General features: G+C 41.5%; 2 protein-coding genes across 2 annotated transcripts in view; one reads left to right on the top strand and one right to left on the bottom strand.

The window, feature by feature from the left end:
* Nucleotides 1-18,707, bottom strand: part of LOC145451148 (dynein beta chain, ciliary-like) — a 346,083-nt gene that overhangs the window by 94,202 nt on the left and 233,174 nt on the right. The window lies entirely within an intron of this gene.
* On the top strand, nt 12,023-18,524 carry LOC145450770 (nonsense-mediated mRNA decay factor SMG8-like). Its single transcript, XM_080329277.1, has 12 exons — nt 12,023-12,525; nt 13,548-13,836; nt 13,917-14,073; nt 14,153-14,247; nt 14,307-14,475; nt 15,317-15,412; nt 15,473-15,592; nt 15,661-15,824; nt 15,889-16,021; nt 16,080-16,270; nt 16,345-16,438; nt 16,501-18,524. Exons 2-12 carry the CDS (start codon nt 13,607-13,609, stop codon nt 18,223-18,225), a joined length of 3,174 nt encoding a protein of 1,057 aa, XP_080185403.1. The 5' UTR covers nt 12,023-12,525; nt 13,548-13,606; the 3' UTR covers nt 18,226-18,524.

Raw genomic sequence — 18,707 nt, 5'->3', positions numbered from 1 at the left:
GTCTGCTACTGACCGACGCCTGGAAGAAATAAAGAATGCTCCTAAAGAAGACAAGACACTGTCGACTGTTATGACATATGTTGTTGGAGGATGGCCAAAGAACAAAGAAACTTTAAATGGACCAGTGCGTATCTTCTGGAATCTCAGAGACGTGTTAACAGTACATGACAATCTCTTGCTGAAAAGCAACAGACTCGTCATACCACCGCCGTTGCGCGAAGATGTTCTGAAGCACCTTCACCAATCGCACCTTGGAATAACCAAGACCAGACAACTTGCAGCACAAGCTTGCTGGTGGCCGGGTTATTCAAAAGACATTGAACATGCAGTACTCAACTGCAACCGCTGTGAAAAGCATCGACGAGATCGAACTGAACCGATGATGGGGACCGAATTTCCGACACGCCCATGGGCTAGAATTGCTGCTGATTTTTTCCAACTGGAGGACAAGTACTACCTTTTGATCATGGATTACTACTCCAGAGACATAGAACTGTTCTCAGTAAAGAAAACGGTCTCGTCACGGGACACAATTTCTCACTTCAAGAATGTGTTCTCTCATCATGGCATCTGTGATGTCTTGCTTACGGACAATGCTTCGGTCTTCGTTTCCTCTGAATTTTCTCAGTTCTCCAGAGCCTGGAATTTTCAGCACCTCACCTCTTCTCCAAAATATAGCCAGGGTAATGGCTTCATCGAGAGAGGAGTGCAAACTATAAAGGCCCTGCTCAAGAAAACAGATGATGTCTATCTGACGCTACTGAACTATAGGAACACGCCCTTGCACTCAGGGTTATCGCCCGCCCAATTGAGCATGGGACGCAGATTGAAGACAAAGGTGATTTGTCATCCTGACCAGCTACGGCCACAGACTGTTGATGTCGAAGATCTTCGAAAAAGGGAGACGGAGTATAGACAGAAAATGGCTGCGAGTTACAATAAAAGACATCGTGTGGTTGAGAATGATAGATTCGGAATTGGAGACCATGTATATATTCCTGATTGCGGAAGGATGGGTATCATCAAGGAGATGCATGAAAATCCTAGAGCGATCATCGTTGAGACGAACAATGGAATAATGAGGCGTAACCGAAAACACTTACGGAAGTACAACCCTCCGGAGGAACCCAAACCATCTGTTCCGCATCAGAATAAACCGGTTGAATATTGTCTTGTAGCGTCGAAGAAACCAGGACACCATCAAGAAGCCAACGGTTCAACTGAACCTACCGGAGAGAACCCCGCGAGACGATCCTCGAGAATTAGAAATCCGCCACAACGATTTATTGAGCAATATTGATCACACACAGGTTTCAAGATCAGGGGCAGAATAATCCCCTAACCTGTTGTACACCTGGGGAGTAGTCTACCTCCCTGGTGACTCTGTCTGTTAAGTGCAAATGCCCTGCTCTTGCTAACCTTGCAGGGGTAGTGTCACCTTGTATATATTGTTATCGCTGCTGTATTGTGACTTGTATATAATGTAAGTAGTGTTGATGTCTCTTCCTCTAAAAAAGGGAGATGTGGTGTTATGATATGCTTGATTGATCATGCGATGGGTTTCCGGATTGTTTTGATGACAGACAAGCATGTGGTCTGGTAGAATACACTTCGAATCCGACTTGTAAAAGTATCTGTCTAAGTAGACAGCTAGAAGCTTAGTGATAATACCACGTATTAGGTCTAAAAACACTTTCATTTCTTATTTTTGGAGATTCTCCAAAAATAAAATTTGAAAACATCCAAAACTAAGCTATTTTTGTTATTTTTGGAGAAATCCAAAAATAAACAGGCCTGGCTATGCTCCACTCCATTCCTGCCAGTCGTTTGGCAATGCTCTGCGAGTGTGACGTCATATTGTCACTCAATGTGGATATTAATTGCATACCCAGATGAGCGACTAGCTTTCGAATGCACGATTTTCATTTTTGCTCACGAGCGCCGCCATTATGGTCAACGGATGGCGGCCGGTGAATCGTGCTTCATGCGCGCAGATGGCAGTTTTGGAGTTGGTTTCGTTATTTATCTCCGTGGGTTGTCGATTTGATGCTGTTCAGGGTATGCAATATCAAGCATTGACCCCAACAACACTGTTCTGATACTGACATGCTCAAACTCATCAGGATCTCTGATGATACTTGCAAAGTCACGAAGTCTAATTCTCAAAGCCAGTTAGGAGCCTAATTTGAGTGCTTGAATAAATCTACCAAGGACCTCTGCTAGTATAAATTACAACATGCCTCTAAAATCTCTTATGTAAGATTCAGCCTTTGCTATTTCCATTACCTCTCGATTCACTGGCAATCCTGTCTACGTCGGCAAAACTGAACTCTGGTAGACCCGTCAACAACTCAGAAAATACAAGCTCCATACATTGCTGTGTAAATTGTTACTGTTACTAGTGACATCAGAAGACTAAGTCAGCAGCAGTTCAGTTAAAGCAAAAATACAGTCACACGCTAAAGGCTTCTCAAACAGCTATAATGAAGAAGTAGGGTCTGGATTTCGCTAGCAATGACATGAAATCAGGCATTAGTAGTGTTGCAATAACTAACAACTCATGCATTCGCAGTAACGAGTCGCCATAAAGGAAAAACAACTGCAATATTTCTGCACACAATGGTAGCCTTATGGAGGCAAAATTATGACCGCCACCCGTCCATAGGGGGCGCTAAAGCGGTGAGAATCGTCCATTGTATACAGTGGTGCCACTCCTAGTGTTTTAACACTAGATCTAGTGTTTTTTCGGCCGTCCTAGTGTTCTAGTGTTTTTTTTCGCACAATTTTGCTAATCTAGTGTTTTCTGCAATTGTGCGAACAAGGAATATCCTAACATTAGACTACTAAATTATACGCCAAATTGATCGCTAATAAGACGATTTGGTGTTTCTGGCTGTGTTTGCATTCAACCATTCTATGTGGTGGTGCAGAAACAAGCAATTATTACGCAACTGGGTGCGTTGTGAATCCGTGCTCATGAGCGAAAGTCTCGATTAAAATGAAGAGCGACTTCGCTCTGATGCTGTGTCGCTTCTTGTTGAACTCACTGTGCCGATTCGGCCGATTGGCCGAGGACAGCATACTTTCGTACGTAGTGTATTAAATCCGTTAACAGCCTTATCAACATAAAGAAAAGTAAAATCAATCATCCCTCTGGCTGTGCAATTCCCTCTGTTATATTTTTGATATGTTATATTTTTGATAAACTTCATGATTTGTCGGAAGAATGGGCTGCTTTGGCAAATTCGCAGAATGAGCTGCAGGTTATCAGTCAATGCCCTCCAACAGAATTTTGGCAAAAATCGAAATCCGTGCACAAAGGATTCTGTGAATCAAAATTCCCTATACTGGGGAAACTCATGACGAATCTCTTGGCATTACCACATTCCAGTGTTGGGATGACTCGAGTCATGACTTGACTCGAGTCAGACTCGAGTCAACTTTTTCGAATGACTTGACTTGACTCGAGTCACTTTGCAAAAATGACTTGACTTGACTCGGCGCTTCAAAAATGTGGATTGACTCGTGACTCGGAGCAGAATTTACGAGTCAATTTCAAGTCATCAAGTAAACGGTGTCGACTAAATCAATGTATTCTGTGCATGTTCGGATTATTCACGATACGCCATTGTAACTTGTGAAATCAACCAGTCATTCACTGATTGTACGTTTCGCTGATCCTGCATTGTTACATCACATATACACTGCATGACCGCATACGAAATGATCACAGCTTGCCTTGTCGTAATAGCAGATTAATTTATTAGCAACGTATCGCTGTTTATTGGACGGCTCTGTCCTTACATTGAACGGCGCTCACCTTTACCAACCCTCTTGTATGATTTAAATCTAACAAATATATTTTATGTATTTATATCCTCACCGATGTGTAGTGTATAGATGGCTAGTGTATTGTACGATATCAATTTCTTTCATCTTCTCGAGGCTTCGCATTCGATCCTCTATTTTTGCTGATAATAAGAGAATGTATAGCATGTCGCTTAGAGTTGTCAAACTCAACAGACCTCGCGGGTCGAATTCAAATATACAGATCACTCGCGGGCCGCACCAGTCAAATGATTCCTAAATATTACTAACCCTAAACTCAGTATATGCACTTTTTCGCATTCTCGGAATTGGGTGTTAATGTCAGCGATTTTCTCCTGGCGATATAACTACAATCACAACTCCTCTGCCGGGTTGTTATAATGTGGCCTATGAACATACTCGAAATTTGCTATCTTGAAGGAATATTTATTAGTGGTATTTCTTATGCAAATTCGAGAAATGTGTTGGATAAAATCACGCAATTTTCACCATATACTCAGAATTTCTTCGCGGGCCGAATGAAATCATTTGGCGGGTCGTACGTTTGACACCCCTGATGTAGCTATACAGTTACTTACGTATTTTATTAGCAGTTCTACGTGTGCGTGAGCGATACAACGCATTTTTGCATGTATATTTAACTTTATATTCGTTATTTGATTCAAGATAAATGAACAATTGATCTCTTCAACATAGCCAGTAAAATATAATGAATTTGAATGATCACTCACACTACGAAAATTCAATTTGGCTTGAATTGTGACTTGACTTGACTTGACTCGAGTCACCTCCAAAAAACGAGTGACTTGACTTGACTCGAGTCACCTTTGAAAATCGATTGACTTGACTTGACTCGAGTCAAAATGTGCAATGACTCGAGATGACTCGTGACTCGAAGGTAGTGATTTGATCCCAACACTGCCACATTCCACACACTGCATGCGTCGTAATTAAGTATGCTATGCGCATGGACACATTGGACACCTCCCCATTGTTTGGTTGTAGATGCACGGTAGTGAGCAAGATACCACAGGCCTACTTATGTTTGATGGATGGTGTAGCCTACAATCGAAAGATAATTTTTAAGATGCCATACAATTCGAAAGCGACAATATTTGACTTTTTTCTTACTCTGTTAAATTCGTTTTATTAATTTTCGTTGAATAATCATGCAGTATATCATACATATGTGTCGAATTCATGTGTGGAACAGTTCTTATCGATAGATTTGTACCTTGGTCATCATGATTACTTGGCAACGGCAAATTTTTCTTGCAATTTACTAATCTAGTGTTTTTTTCGCCAATCTAGTGTTTTTTCGTGACATAATCTAGTGTTTTTCCAGGAACCTAGAGTGGCAACACTGATTGTATATCTTGATGATGTCATGTAACACTGCAGCAACTTTCAAGATTGCCACTAACTGATTACGGTGGTAATTTCATTATCGAAGTCGAGTATATAGGTGTGCGCAGCCTAGCGCGTAACGGATTTTTCGCATAAGCCGCTATCGGTCTATGTTGATTTTGATTGTGTTGCATACCCAGATGAGCGACTAGCTTCCGAATTGTATATCTTGATGATGTCATCTAACACTGTTGCAAGTTTCAAGATTACCACTGACTGATTAGTCTAGTAATTTCGTTATCAAAGTCGAGTATCTATAAGTGTGATATGCCATTTAACCTAAGGCAAATTGTTCGATTGTTGCGCTGCGATTGACCAAAGTCGCTAGTTTCAGTCGAGCGTGACTTAACAATGGGAAAACGGGAGTCTCCGTTCCATAGTCACATTCGATAGTATTTCACTTTCAAGTGCGAGTACCATATGCCTTTATTAGTTCTAATGACTTTCAGTTGTTTTGTCTGCAGAACATACATGTTGATTGTTGACGCATAAAAGCAATTGGAGTAGCCTAATTATGCCTCTATTTTCCGAAAATAAAGCTACACTCAATATAACTTTTACGATCCAAAATATTTGTTATTAACGTTTACTAATCGCGCAAAGCGATGAAATCATATCCGATACAACTTCTACGTATTGCTCTTCACCTTAACTTGAGGCCTTATAATATGGGGTAGGGCCCCAGGCCATGATATTCTCTAAAAACGGGGTCTCCTAGTAAACGATGGGTCAGTATCGCAATTTCATATCAATACTATAATTTGCATCACATGATGCGAAACAATGCTTATTCTGTCGAAAATTGATACCTCCAGAGATGCATCAATGCAAATCAAGCTCTCTGAACCTGCCGCATAGCTCAATTCGCAGCTTTTGACAGTCCATGAGAACGAATTAAGACTGCGTTTTCCAAACTACTTACTTACTTGAGTAGATTTAAAGTCAGTCACTTCTACTTCAGGTAGTTTTAGGTGACTTATTGAATATAAGTACTTCCTACTCGTATTTGAGCAGATTTTCCGTCGCTACTTCTACTTCTATTTGAGTAACTTTCTTGACTACTTGGACTAGGCTACATATCTGACATGTCCTGGAAGAGTCATATTCAGTTCCTAGACACTAAATTATCACCGAAGTGCGGTCTGTTATATAGCCTTAAACGCTTCATGCCATCCTGGGTTCTTCTGATACTCTTTAAATCGTTAATCCAATCGAATTTACAGTATGGGATCCTCTGATGGGGGGCTGCCAGCAAAACTGCACTCGAGCCACTGCAAAAACTACAGCATAGGGTACTCCGTATCATAGCTAGGGCCCCACAGGGGCCTGGTTGTCCATCCAACAAGACGCTGCTGAAGAGATTCGGTGTCCTAGACATAGATGATATGTGGAAACTAGAAATCGCCAAGTTTATGTATCAGTTCCATTGCGGTCTTGTCCCGAATATTTCAATGACTTTTTTACCTCGGAATCAAAAGCGCACCAGTACAACACACGTGCGTCCACGTCGTCCAAATATCATATGATCGACCGAAAAGATCATCGTTCCATCAAATATGCCGGACCCGATGTGTGAAACAGTATCCCGCCGGCCATCCGACAGTCGGCGAGCATGTCCACATTCAAGTCGAAATACAAGCAAGCCATTTCTTGTTGCTTGCTTTTTTCTATATTATCTTCTTTACTTTTCATTCAGTGTGCATGCCTCCTCTTTAGATCGCCTACGTCACGGTGGGTGTCTGATTCCATAGGCTACACCAAGTCGCTTCGACGTCTTCCTATATTTTAATTGCATCGCATTTTTGTGGTGTATTGAACTGATAAAATGGCCAATAAACAAATGATGATGGTGATGACATCGCCAAAGCTTATGCTGATACCGCCGATAGCGCCGACAATGCGGACATCACGAATATATATCCACCTTATTTTTCGAGGTCTGATTTTCTTATTATAATACTACTTATTCTTGCTAGAGATATACAGGATCAGGATTTTGGATTGTAACAGGTCAGGAATCCGGGTGATTTTTTGGCAACAGGATTGGATCCGGATTCCAAATTTTACTGTTTTGCCGGATCCGGATCAGGACAGGATTTTTATTTTGACGAAAACCTGATCAGAATCATGTCCAACATGTTAAGATTCAGAAAAGGTAAAACTTATCTTCTCGGAATTTATAATCTATGTTTTGTACATCATCATCATCATTGGTTTATTAGCAATTTTATCAGTTCAATACACCACAAAAAATGCGATACAATGAATAGACAGGAAGATGTCGAAGCGACTTGGATTTGTCAATGGAATCGGACACCCACCTTGGCCTATAGGCGTAGTAAAGAGGAGGCATGCACACTGAATGAAAGTAAAGAATACAGTATAGAAAAAGAAAGCGACAGGAAATAGGGCGGCATGTCATGGGAAGCGAGATCGATAGGTCAGTCGTGGTCCGGTAATCTTGAGGATGGACTGTATTTATTTAGTAGTAATTGCTTGTATTTCGACTTGAATGTGGACATGCTCGTCGACTGTCGGATTATAGATAACTAAGGTAAACCGTAGATGCGACACTCGCGGGCATTACGTAACGTCACGCTCCAATTATACTCTACGGCACTGTTGTTGTTTTGCTTGGCGCTTATGCAGCAGGAGGCAGATTTCAGCATTAGGATGGTAATATCTATCCATGGGGTATGTTTAGCGAGTAGCTGCTCCGTATGGTTACTAACCAAGGTTGTTGGATCCATGCTACACAATCTGTGCTAGGAAAACGAGCAATCGAATACAACTTTGAAGCCATTAAATACGGCTGCCCGAAGCGTGTTTCTTGTTTCTCTATAGATAGAAGTTTCGAGGTGTCGTATTGAAAGTAATTATACTACTAATGACGTTGGTATAATATCAATCAGAATAAGAAACCGCATTTCACTTGACGCGGGCTCGGCCTCTTCAAATTCTGTAGATACCGTTATGCCGCTTAGCATGGAATCGCGCCTTGTAGTAATAGGAATTATTGTTACTTGACAGAGGATAAATTCTTTGAATCTACTTGTAACCGTTGTGACTTGGCCGATGAAGGTGGATTTGATTGAAAGTCACTGCTCACTGACCATGTTATCTGCTGTATAATGTCCAATGACATAGAGGACAGTGATGGCAAAGAAGCAAGTGGTTGCTGGATATGAAATTTATACGAGGGTCACTATCATACCACCTACCAGCTATCTTCATTCAAGAAGTCAGTAATGGAATCACGCTATCCGAATACGACAACCGAAAGATTGATGGATTTTGGTACGAATTTTAGTCAAAGCTGGTGATCCCACCAAGCATTTCATGCATGGGACTATTTCTATGAAAATTTATCGAGGACCAAGTTTCTTCTCGACAAAATGAAACTAAATGACGATGCTGAGTCCAGTCGAAGAGGATGAAATTAAAGGTTGTGAAATTTGTGTGACATAAGACCTACGTAACATCATTGATGATCCCTCTATTATTGCACAGCTTTGCCAAAGAGACTCTGTGAATGCCTGCATGATGGAGTGACTAGCGTAACTCCACAGTCAGATATCCAAATCACCGCTGGAATTTATCTCAGAAGCGCAAACTCCATAAAATCAGCGCAATGTCCATTTCATCGTTTAAGCTGTCAGAGAAATGATTTTTCACATTTGACATAATTTAACTGAATGATTTGTTATCTTAAGGCGGCTTCTATTTTCCACATTTTTGACACCCAGTATTTTCAAAACATGCAGTTCAACCAGCGGGATTCGCAGCCCATCTGCTTTCAGATGTAGAAGCACCTCTACGTACCAGATTGTCACCTACCCTCATTAAGCATTGAATTCTACAAGGTAATAGTTACACACAAATATTTTCACCCTCATACTACAAGATCCTTGTCAACGGGCAAATCTATAGTTATCTGCATCTAATAGTAACCTGGCTCGAAATCTATTGTCCACTCAGGGTCTCTCATTCGTAATTCACTGTCACAACATATATCCGTGAACACTAGGACAGTCGTATGATGGATGTAGAAAATCTTCATCTTGTCGTCATATCATTACTGTTAACCTATTTAACCCTTACATTATTCTAATCATATATGTTTACGACTATTTATACAATCAGATGAGACAGTGTACAACATGTTTGATGTGGGTGTGATCCGACAAGTTGAATGCGAAGGTCTCATCACTCATTCCTATCCTAGTATTGCACATGTGTAGGCTATATCTTCCATGTCATTATTGATGCTACCTTATTTGTTATGTATTTCGGTTTGATGGAAATATAGACACTCCCTTACTCCAGTGACTTATGACCATTGATTCGGTTCTCTAATCCTTGTTAGGCTCTCCCAGGTGAGACAAATTTGGTAAAATCGCATTTTATTGCTTGCTTCCTTCTTCATGATGATATAGAAAATAAATCACGAAATATGGCACATAAAAACAGAAACACATGAGCTGTTGGTTATGTCACAGTCAGATATATTTTGGCAGATTCCAACAGGTGGATAGTGACGAAATACTTCTACTTTTTCAAAGTACTCAAGTAACCTACTTGTAAGACTTACTAGCATGGTTATGATATTTGACTACTTCTAAACTCAGCCTAGAATAACAACATTTTGCCTTATTGGAAATCGCTACTTTTACTTGCGTTTGAGATGAAATTAACATCATTTCTACTTCAGTGTTGGGTTTGTTTGCCTCCAAAATATGAATATTTGGCCAAGCCTTCCTCTTCATAAATGAAATGAAGGAGCCACGTGGTTGGAAACTGCAATGCAGATTTTACAATTTCCAAACCGCGGCGTTCTCCTCCGAGAGGGCCACGTGTGTCGTTGAAAGTGCCCATGCAATGTACTGAGGACTTTTGCTCACAACGCACCAAATTTTCCTCCCTAAAGTTTCTTCTTCTTTGACTTGACTCATTAGCTTCATTGTGCCGAGCAAAACGTTTGATAAATTTGATCCTTGATAAACTTTCATAGAAATAGTCCCATGCGTGAAATGCTTCTGCGTTATCACCTGCTTCGACTGAAATTCACATCGACTTCCATCAATCTTCTGCTTGCCGCATTCGGACAGCCGTATTCCATTACAGACTTATTGAATGAAGATAGATGGTAGGCAGTAGTATTGTGGCTATTCTGAGCAATGCACTAGGTTCCAGAGTCTTATCACCAGTTACCACTTGATTCCTTGTCGTCACTCTCCTGTCCTCCATATCATTGTACATTATTCAGCAGATCTTGAATAAGATCAGCCAGTGAGTAGTCTCAATCAGATCTGCCTGTCTAGGCCAAGTCGCAACAGTTGCAATTAGATTCAAACAAATAATCGTCTGTCAAGTAATAAAAATTCATCACTTTCAATGCGACACCTTACACCAAGGAACTTCAATCTTGAGATACTGGAAATCCGCTTCGGGCAGCCGTATTTATTGACTTTAAAATTGTATTCGATTGCTCGTTTTCCTAGCACAGATTGTGTAGCATGGATCCAATAAGCTTGGCTAGTAACCATACGGAGCAGCTACTCGTTAAACATACCCCATGGATAGATATTACCATCCTAATGCTGAAATCTGCCTCCTGCTGCATAAGCGCCAAGCAAAACAACAACAGTGCCGTAGAGTATAATTGGAGCGTGACGTTACGTAATGCTCGCGAGTGTCGCATCTACGGTTTACCTTAGTTATCTATAGTCGGATGGCCGGCGGGATACTGTTACATGTAAAAGTCTGATAATATATATTATCCGCTTAGGAAATTTCAGCGGCAGAAACGTCATGAGTTGCTTTTCCGTCTGGTCTTGATGTGGGTTCATTGGTCGATATCATTTTGGGTTTCTTTTGTAATTCAGAATGTCAGAGATTTTAGAATTGATATCTCGGAATGACGTTGTCATGGCTGACGAAAATACCGTCAAAAAGACGATAAGTTATGTTTGGTGACAGCTCCGACATTTGGTAGACAAACAAGATGGGAAATATGCTGGGCTGGGTATGTTTTGTGCTGTCAAGTGTCAATATCATCTCAAAGTTCAACTGATGAGCAGTGAGCACGAAGACTATATTAGATTAGGAGTCCTTTGAGTGACTCAGGATGGAGATAGCATCGGCTTACTGAAGTATTGGATGAATCCCAGTGCAATTGCCAGGTATCCAAATCTCAGTAGACTTGCTGTTGGGGTACCGTAATCAAAATTAGTATTGCTGCATCAAATGCATCCAGTGAAAAGGCGTTCAGTTTGTGTGGGAATACTATTGACAAAAAATATCCGTACTCTCAGCTGATAGCTTAGATGCTTTAGTTGCAGTGAAAAGTTCTGGTGACGATGTTTTCTAGTGAGGTCAGGCTGATTTTGTCATCATTTCTTTTTTTTGTCAGTCTATATCTTAACGATAACCATGTTGCTATTCTTGAATACAATTTCAGTTATCATCTGTCTGTTTGCAGCATGTAAACTACTCTTATTTTGTAAGTTCATCCTGCCTTTCATTCTGTTGATGTTTATTTTTTCCAGAAATCACATATGGTAGTATCATATTTACCGCTGCTCATAGTAACATGGATAATGAAGCAATTTTTGAAAACAGGATTATTTTTGGACTCGGATACTGAAATATTCGATTGCAACAGGATCAGGATTGGATCAGGATTATGATATCATGAAACAGGATTGGAACAGGATCCTAAAAAACCATGATCCGTACATCTCTAATTCTTGCCACATCTTGAATTCTGAAACGTCAGCGCCGACGGCGCGAACTGTAATCCAGAGCTCCAGATATTGCAAAGATGCGTTGCATTTGGGCGCGGGTGACGATTATTATTATTATATATAGGCAAGACTAGTCCACTTGACTTTGGTGCTCTCTGCGAACTGCTCTGCTGGTGGATTCTTGCCTATGCAGATGCAACCACCGAAACCTGCAACGTAATGCAATTGATTTATTGCAGCTATAAACAGTTCATCGAACCGATTAGGCGTAGGCGTGCGTCCACGCTCAAATATTAAGTGATAATTCGTCAGAACTCAGAATTACATGAGTTGTAGTCGGTGGAGTACCATACTGAAGGAAAAAGTATGTCAGCTCAGATGGTCTGATATCATATGGTATATTAATTGAGATCAAATTAATTACTCAATAAATGCTGCTGAAAAATCGCAGCTGATACCAGTTGATTAATTACAAAGCTTGATTCTGTCCATCGTCAAGAAAATGATGGTTGAAATTTAAACCAATAATACTTGAATATTAAGTGTTGCATTATACAGAGAGAGATAATTGTTTATCGGTATTCGTTTCAACCAAAAATACGGTACATGAATACTGAGTGAAATGTATACCAATGTAGAACCAGGCTATAGCGAAGGGATCCGGAGATCACCAAGTCAGCTACCGTATGCGTTGAAATAAACATATGTCACACATTTCAGGATTTCATTAATTTACTGCTGCAGTATTGATAAAACTAGTCTTTCCATGTCTGTCCAAACCCAGACTGGAATCGGTGGTTGTTTTCGACCACGTGTTGTGCGTGACAGACGGATTTCTCGCGTGATTGGAAAATTTCATCCGCGTGACGGAAATATTTTGCGCTCTGATTCAATACTGAATTACTTATTGAACGACACAATGTGCTAAAATAGACCTGGTATACGCAGGACTAGGGCCAGTATGGAATCGGTGTCCAAGGCACGCAGGATCACGCCGACTTGGTCGCCAGTTGCACGCGGTCACGCCGTTACGGGTCGTTGATTTCATTAAAAAAATTTTAAAAAAATAAAAAAAAGTCAATGTTCTCAGCCACCCCAAATGCTATATTCCAGTTAGTATGTGGTATATAATGTTTTGACCTAATACTCAAGCCGGGATCTGTTGATTACTGTCTGTTGGTAAAGTACTTGCACCTTACCAGTTGCTAACTGTTAGCATCTGATCTCCTGTCACTGGCTTAACACAGTCATTTGAAGTCAGTAACCTTGCTTGTCACGCCGCAAAGTCGGCTCTGTCACGCGAAAAAAGCTGCTATCACGCAGGATTTATTTCAAAAAAAGGACGGAGATTCCAATCAGGGACTAGGGCTACGCCGTATATTCGCTGTTACGCAAATGCCATGCTTGCTTGAGTTCATTGTAAAGCGCAAGCGCCTTATTCTGGATCTGGACTCTGGTATCGCTTTGTGACGTCAGCATGATTCATTAATCGGCGTGATCAGATATAAATGCTCGCGTGACGTTGCGCGTGCCCTTGCCATCGATTCCACTTTGGGTCCAAACTAGTCCGTCCTAATTGCTATCCTCTATTGAATCCATCCATATGATTACTGCTTCATAGCACCATGCCAATGAAAGGCATTTGGAAAATACCGTTCCAAAACCAACTAGATCCTAGTAAATCTGGCGTAGACATTTGTGTTGTTGGAATTTTTGGAAAAACTGCATGGAGGGAATCAAATCGAAGTTTTGTTATTGAAAACCTGCTCAAGTCTTACGACCAGCCACTTGACGGAAACAAGAGCAAACCTGTCAAAAAGGATGAAAACAGAGAAAATTCTTTGTTCGAATACATGTTCGTATGAGTACATACTGTGTATTTTATATGCATGATAATTGTATGCCATCCATCATCATACTCAAATATTCCTTAAGGCCGAAGATAGAGGGATACTTGGATGAAGAGAATCACATATTATATCTTCAACTAACTTCAATCTACAATGCGACCAGACTTCACGAAGTTGTTTCGGCAATCTCTGAAAAAAAATTCTCATGCAGTGAATCGCATGCATTGGTAAAGAGCCACGAGGTTAGTAAAGTTGGTTGGAGTTAGCATCCGTATTAGCAAAAGTATGATAATCTGTGCTCATTTTGGCTCTGCGTTACAGGTTGGCCACATCTTTGGTTTAGTATATCTATTCTCCGTCTGTCATCTCCTAATACTCACCCATCCAGTTAGTCAATTTGACATCAGCTACGACAGGTACAATAGCAATATTGCTGTTGCTGGCAATTCAGAATTGCATGATGTTTATTTTGCAGGCTGTTTCAAAGAGTTGCATCGCTTCGTCAAAAATTGGTGCCTGTAATTAAGGATGTTTTGAAGGATTGCGGCGTCGGTAGGGATTGGTGGGTAAATGCTCGGCCTTGCCCACCCCGCTTGCTTTTGGTCTTTCAGAGATGTCATCTGCATTCGCTCGCTCACAAACAGGTATGCTATAAGAACGGCTTTTTTTTGACACACTTCAGGTCAAAAAATTGTTTACAAAGTCAAAATTTTTTTGCCACCTACATTTCGTTTGTGTCATAAATGTTTGCACTGTCAGAGAACTTGTCATTTGACTGCTCTTAGCCTACTTTATAGGCCTACCGTTGTAGGCCGCCCATTATCTGCTCATTGTGGATCATAAATGGCCAAATGAAACAAATAGGTTGATGTGGCGTTATGCTGAACGTGCCACAATATCCTAACTGAAGCAAGACTGCGTGGGCATTGGTTCTTGTATCAAGAAGTGCGTGATGAACAATTGAGATATAGACAACATTGTCAGAATGAAGTAACACGCTGTGTCACCATTAGTGTACTCACAACTTTAGTGTTGCCAGCCAACAACTGCTGCTGTTGAACGTTCTTAGTCTATTCTTGGCAAGCTAGTTAGTAAGGACTACTGGAATTCTTCAAAGGTCCAGATTCCGTTGAAATAAAGATTTTTCATATGAAAATTAGTCTGTTTTCAAGTCCAATAAGTTTTTTCAGGTTAAACTATTTCGTAAGGACAGACAGTTTCAGCCAGAAATAAAGATAAGTAGTAGCCTACAATTCTAACATGCAGGGAAACACCTAATTTACATACATGTCGTCAAAATTTGGGCAAAATTGAGTTTTTAAGGTCTAAAAAGTCCCAAGTTTTGATTTCTTAGGTCAAAATATTCCCTTTTTTATGTAAAAAATCGCCCAAGTTATAAGTATGGTACTTTGAAAGTATGACCTTTTAACTTTGATCAGCAAGGCGGTATTCTTAAAGTACTCTGCTTATGTCGCTTTACAACAGGTTGATGGTGATACCAAAAATAGCAGCGAGCCAGGAATTGTGTCCAAAAAGAAGAAAAGTCCTGTGAAAAGATTGCAACATACCATCGAAGATCAAGTGGGTTTGAATGTATTGCTTGAACTGTATCAAGTTATGTTCACTTGCAAAACTTGGCAGGTATACAGGATTTTACGCAATAGCCGGGTCCTCACAAATAATGCCGTGAATTGCTTATTCAGTGTACCACCGAACCAAGCGTTTGTGCATATTATGGCGGACCATGAAGAAACTCGTCAAGTAGTTTCATTTGATTAAATTTGTCTTTTTTAACACAGTGATTTTCATTTGATTTGATCTATTCACAGTCAAACAATTCCACCGCCGACATGTTCCAGCTTCTTCGAGCATCTTTCAAGAGGCATCGAGATCCCCATTCTACTTCGAGAGCGAAACAGCTCCTATTGAACACACCAACCCATTGGCAAGAAGACTACGCAATGGATGAAGATGAAATTTCTGAAGATTATCCGTAACTTTGTTTGTCACTCACTCATTGTTGGCATCTACGATATGAGGTATTATCTTTTACGTAGTGAAGGGAGTCTGAAATCCTTCCTGTACGAACACACAGCGCTCGTTCTGGAGAAGAAAGGTTTCAATGACAGCATAGGGCGAAACCCGCTACCCTCCCATTTTGAATTGCCAACGTTAAAAACGTGGTTGAAGGTAATGGATCTCTCACATGATCACCATAATCATCATCTGATTAATTGTATTATCTCAGGTCGCGAATGGTCTGTACAACCTGTTGCTCACCGATTCAAATTCACTAGGACCTGAATTTGAGGGCGCTGGCGCCGTGAAGAAAGGCACAGAAAATGGCAAGACTGTTTTGGACCTGTTTTCCAAAGTCGCGAATATGCGACAACAGCTGACCTCGAAAATTGACATCGAAACCAAGTTCAGCGAAGCAAGGTATGATTTTGCAAGCTGCAGTGCATGTATTTTGCGTGAGATTGTCATCAAAATGCTTCCCGTTCAATGCGCAGGTGCGGCAAAGTCCTGCCGATGGCTGTTGCTGTGTATCAAAGCAGCCTGCCACCTCATTACACTAGCAAAGTGCACAATAATCAATTAGCGCAGGTAAGTGTTTGTATTGTGTTGTTTAGTTTCACCAAAATCGATGCACCAAATTTTTACTTCAGGCGTTGCATACATTTAATCAACATGCGCGCGGACCGGCTATCGAGAAATACCGCGACCAACTGAAGTCGGAATGCGTCGCATTTTGGCAGAACGGCAGACAGCTGTGCGAGGTTCGGTCGCTCACGGATAGGCACTGCGTTCATCGCTACCACATCCTGGCCGCGCTTAACGAAGTGCAAGACCCCGATGCGGACCCTCCAATTCTTCACCATTCATCGAGGTCCCGTTCCACGGCCACCAGTAGCTGCGGAACCACACAGGGAATGAGGGACGATCCCTTCGACTTGAAAGAAGGAAACTACGAATTTTACGTGCAATTGGACAAAAAAGCCCATATTCAGCCGTTGGAGGTTTATCCTTTCCCGGTGTATCACCCAGGTGAAGAATCTCAAGGGAATGTCGACGTGTGTTACAACACGGATGGGACTGCGTCCTTCTCGTCGCAGGTCATCGGTACCGATCAGCAAGACTATCGAGTCACCTATTCGGGTTTGATTCAATCTAGCAGCATACCGACTCAGGATTACGAATGCAACGCGAAAGAGGGTAGGAAAGCGCCTGAGAAAGCACGTTCCTTGGAGCATTCTGAAAACGTTGCTGAAGCAACTGCTGAAGAGTTTGATAACGCCGTCTCGACTCAGGACAGTTATGATGGAAAGGACAATGCCGATGTGAGCAGTCAGGAGATATCCCAAGGCAAACCTAATGTTGCCTCTGTCACGTCCCCAATGAAATCCCCAAAACGTGACTTTGTTGAAGCCGCCAACTCGGACTTGAAGAAGATTACGATCAAAGAGCCGATCAAGAGTCATGTTGCCACGAGCTTGAATTTCGCGTTCAGTTTCGGCGGTCAGTCGGAAGGCAGCGGCCGCATGCAGAGTCCAGTGGATCACGATAGCCAGAGAGAATCCACGGCGGACCCAATAACTCGTAATTTTGCTCACATCAAAGAAGAGAAAGTCAATTATGTTGACGGTATGATTCATAGTAACTGTAAAAAAGGCGCTCTGCCGTTGTACCCTTCGTGGAGTTTGGCGAGAGTGGGGTCTTATTCGACCTATTCTGCCATGCGAGGTTTGGAATCGCCTGGATTCCTACCCGGTACGAATTTTCTTATCCCTTGGGACATAGTTGTGGACAAGCCGCGTGAGGATATGCAACAATGGCCGTCTCCGGGCGAGGCACCACCTGGTATGGGTAAAAAGATCATACCGCAAATAAAAGAGCAAAAGACGCTGCTCGGACGAAGAAACAAAGACGACAGCACCGCCAGGGCTTTTATAGGTTATGAATACGAGACGTTGCGTGGTCAGAGATTTATATGTTCCGCTCCGGATAAGCCCGTCAAAGTAACAAGCAGTGGGTTGGTGAAGGAATCTTGTCATAAACTGCTGGAGAACGATATGCCTCTCTACTCACCCAGCCCAGCATCGGGCCGAGGTGGCAAGACGCTCATTGGTCAGCTGATGCGGGTATACGTTGTAATCCCTCCTGAACCGTCAATTGAAGTTGTTATCAACCCACAGGTAGTCCCAGGGCCATCGCCTACCCCCACTTTCACAACGGGTGTGCCTGATATACTGCTTTCCAATGATTCGGTATGGGTGTTGCGCTTCCCGTATGTGTATTACAGCGATCTCGGTCCACATTATATTCCGAAGGACGGCGCCATTCTGCAAATGTGTAAGGTTCTCAAAGGCCTCGTGAAACTGAATTCAAAATGATCGAAAGTGTCCACGAGATGATGTGACACAGTTAAAACGGAGATGCTATCGACTGGTAATGTGCTGCATCTTCGGGAGGGCATTGACCATTTTATCGAATCCGACTTGAAAGGGTTTTTGGGAGATTTATCTAATCTCTTGGTTCGAAACGTGACATACTTTCGTATGCTGGAATATTTTCGTGAGCAAATATGTGTGTTTGTTTGCTTGCGGTGTGGCGGGGGTAAATTTTTTGATAATGGGTTGTATTCTGAGCGTGACCTTGAAGCCTACTGAAAATTAAACCTTTTGCAAACGTATGGGGTTAATGCTTGAGGATATACGTTAATCAGGTAATAAATAATAATTAAGCATATAAGATAGTGCTATCAGTGGTCCGTCGATTTAGGTTGGCGTCGGAGAAATAAGCTTCTATAAAAGTTTCAGAAGATTCCGTGAAGACTAGGACTAGAAAATTTTCAGCTTTTCTAAATTAAATTGGA

The sequence above is a fragment of the Botryllus schlosseri genome, chromosome 11 (assembly GCF_051294905.1).
Source record: "Botryllus schlosseri isolate E-star chromosome 11, Bs_hap1, whole genome shotgun sequence".
Classification (NCBI taxonomy): domain Eukaryota; kingdom Metazoa; phylum Chordata; class Ascidiacea; order Stolidobranchia; family Styelidae; genus Botryllus; species Botryllus schlosseri.
The sequence above is the reverse complement of the archived record's forward strand: the minus strand, read 5'-3'. Positions and strand labels throughout refer to the sequence as shown.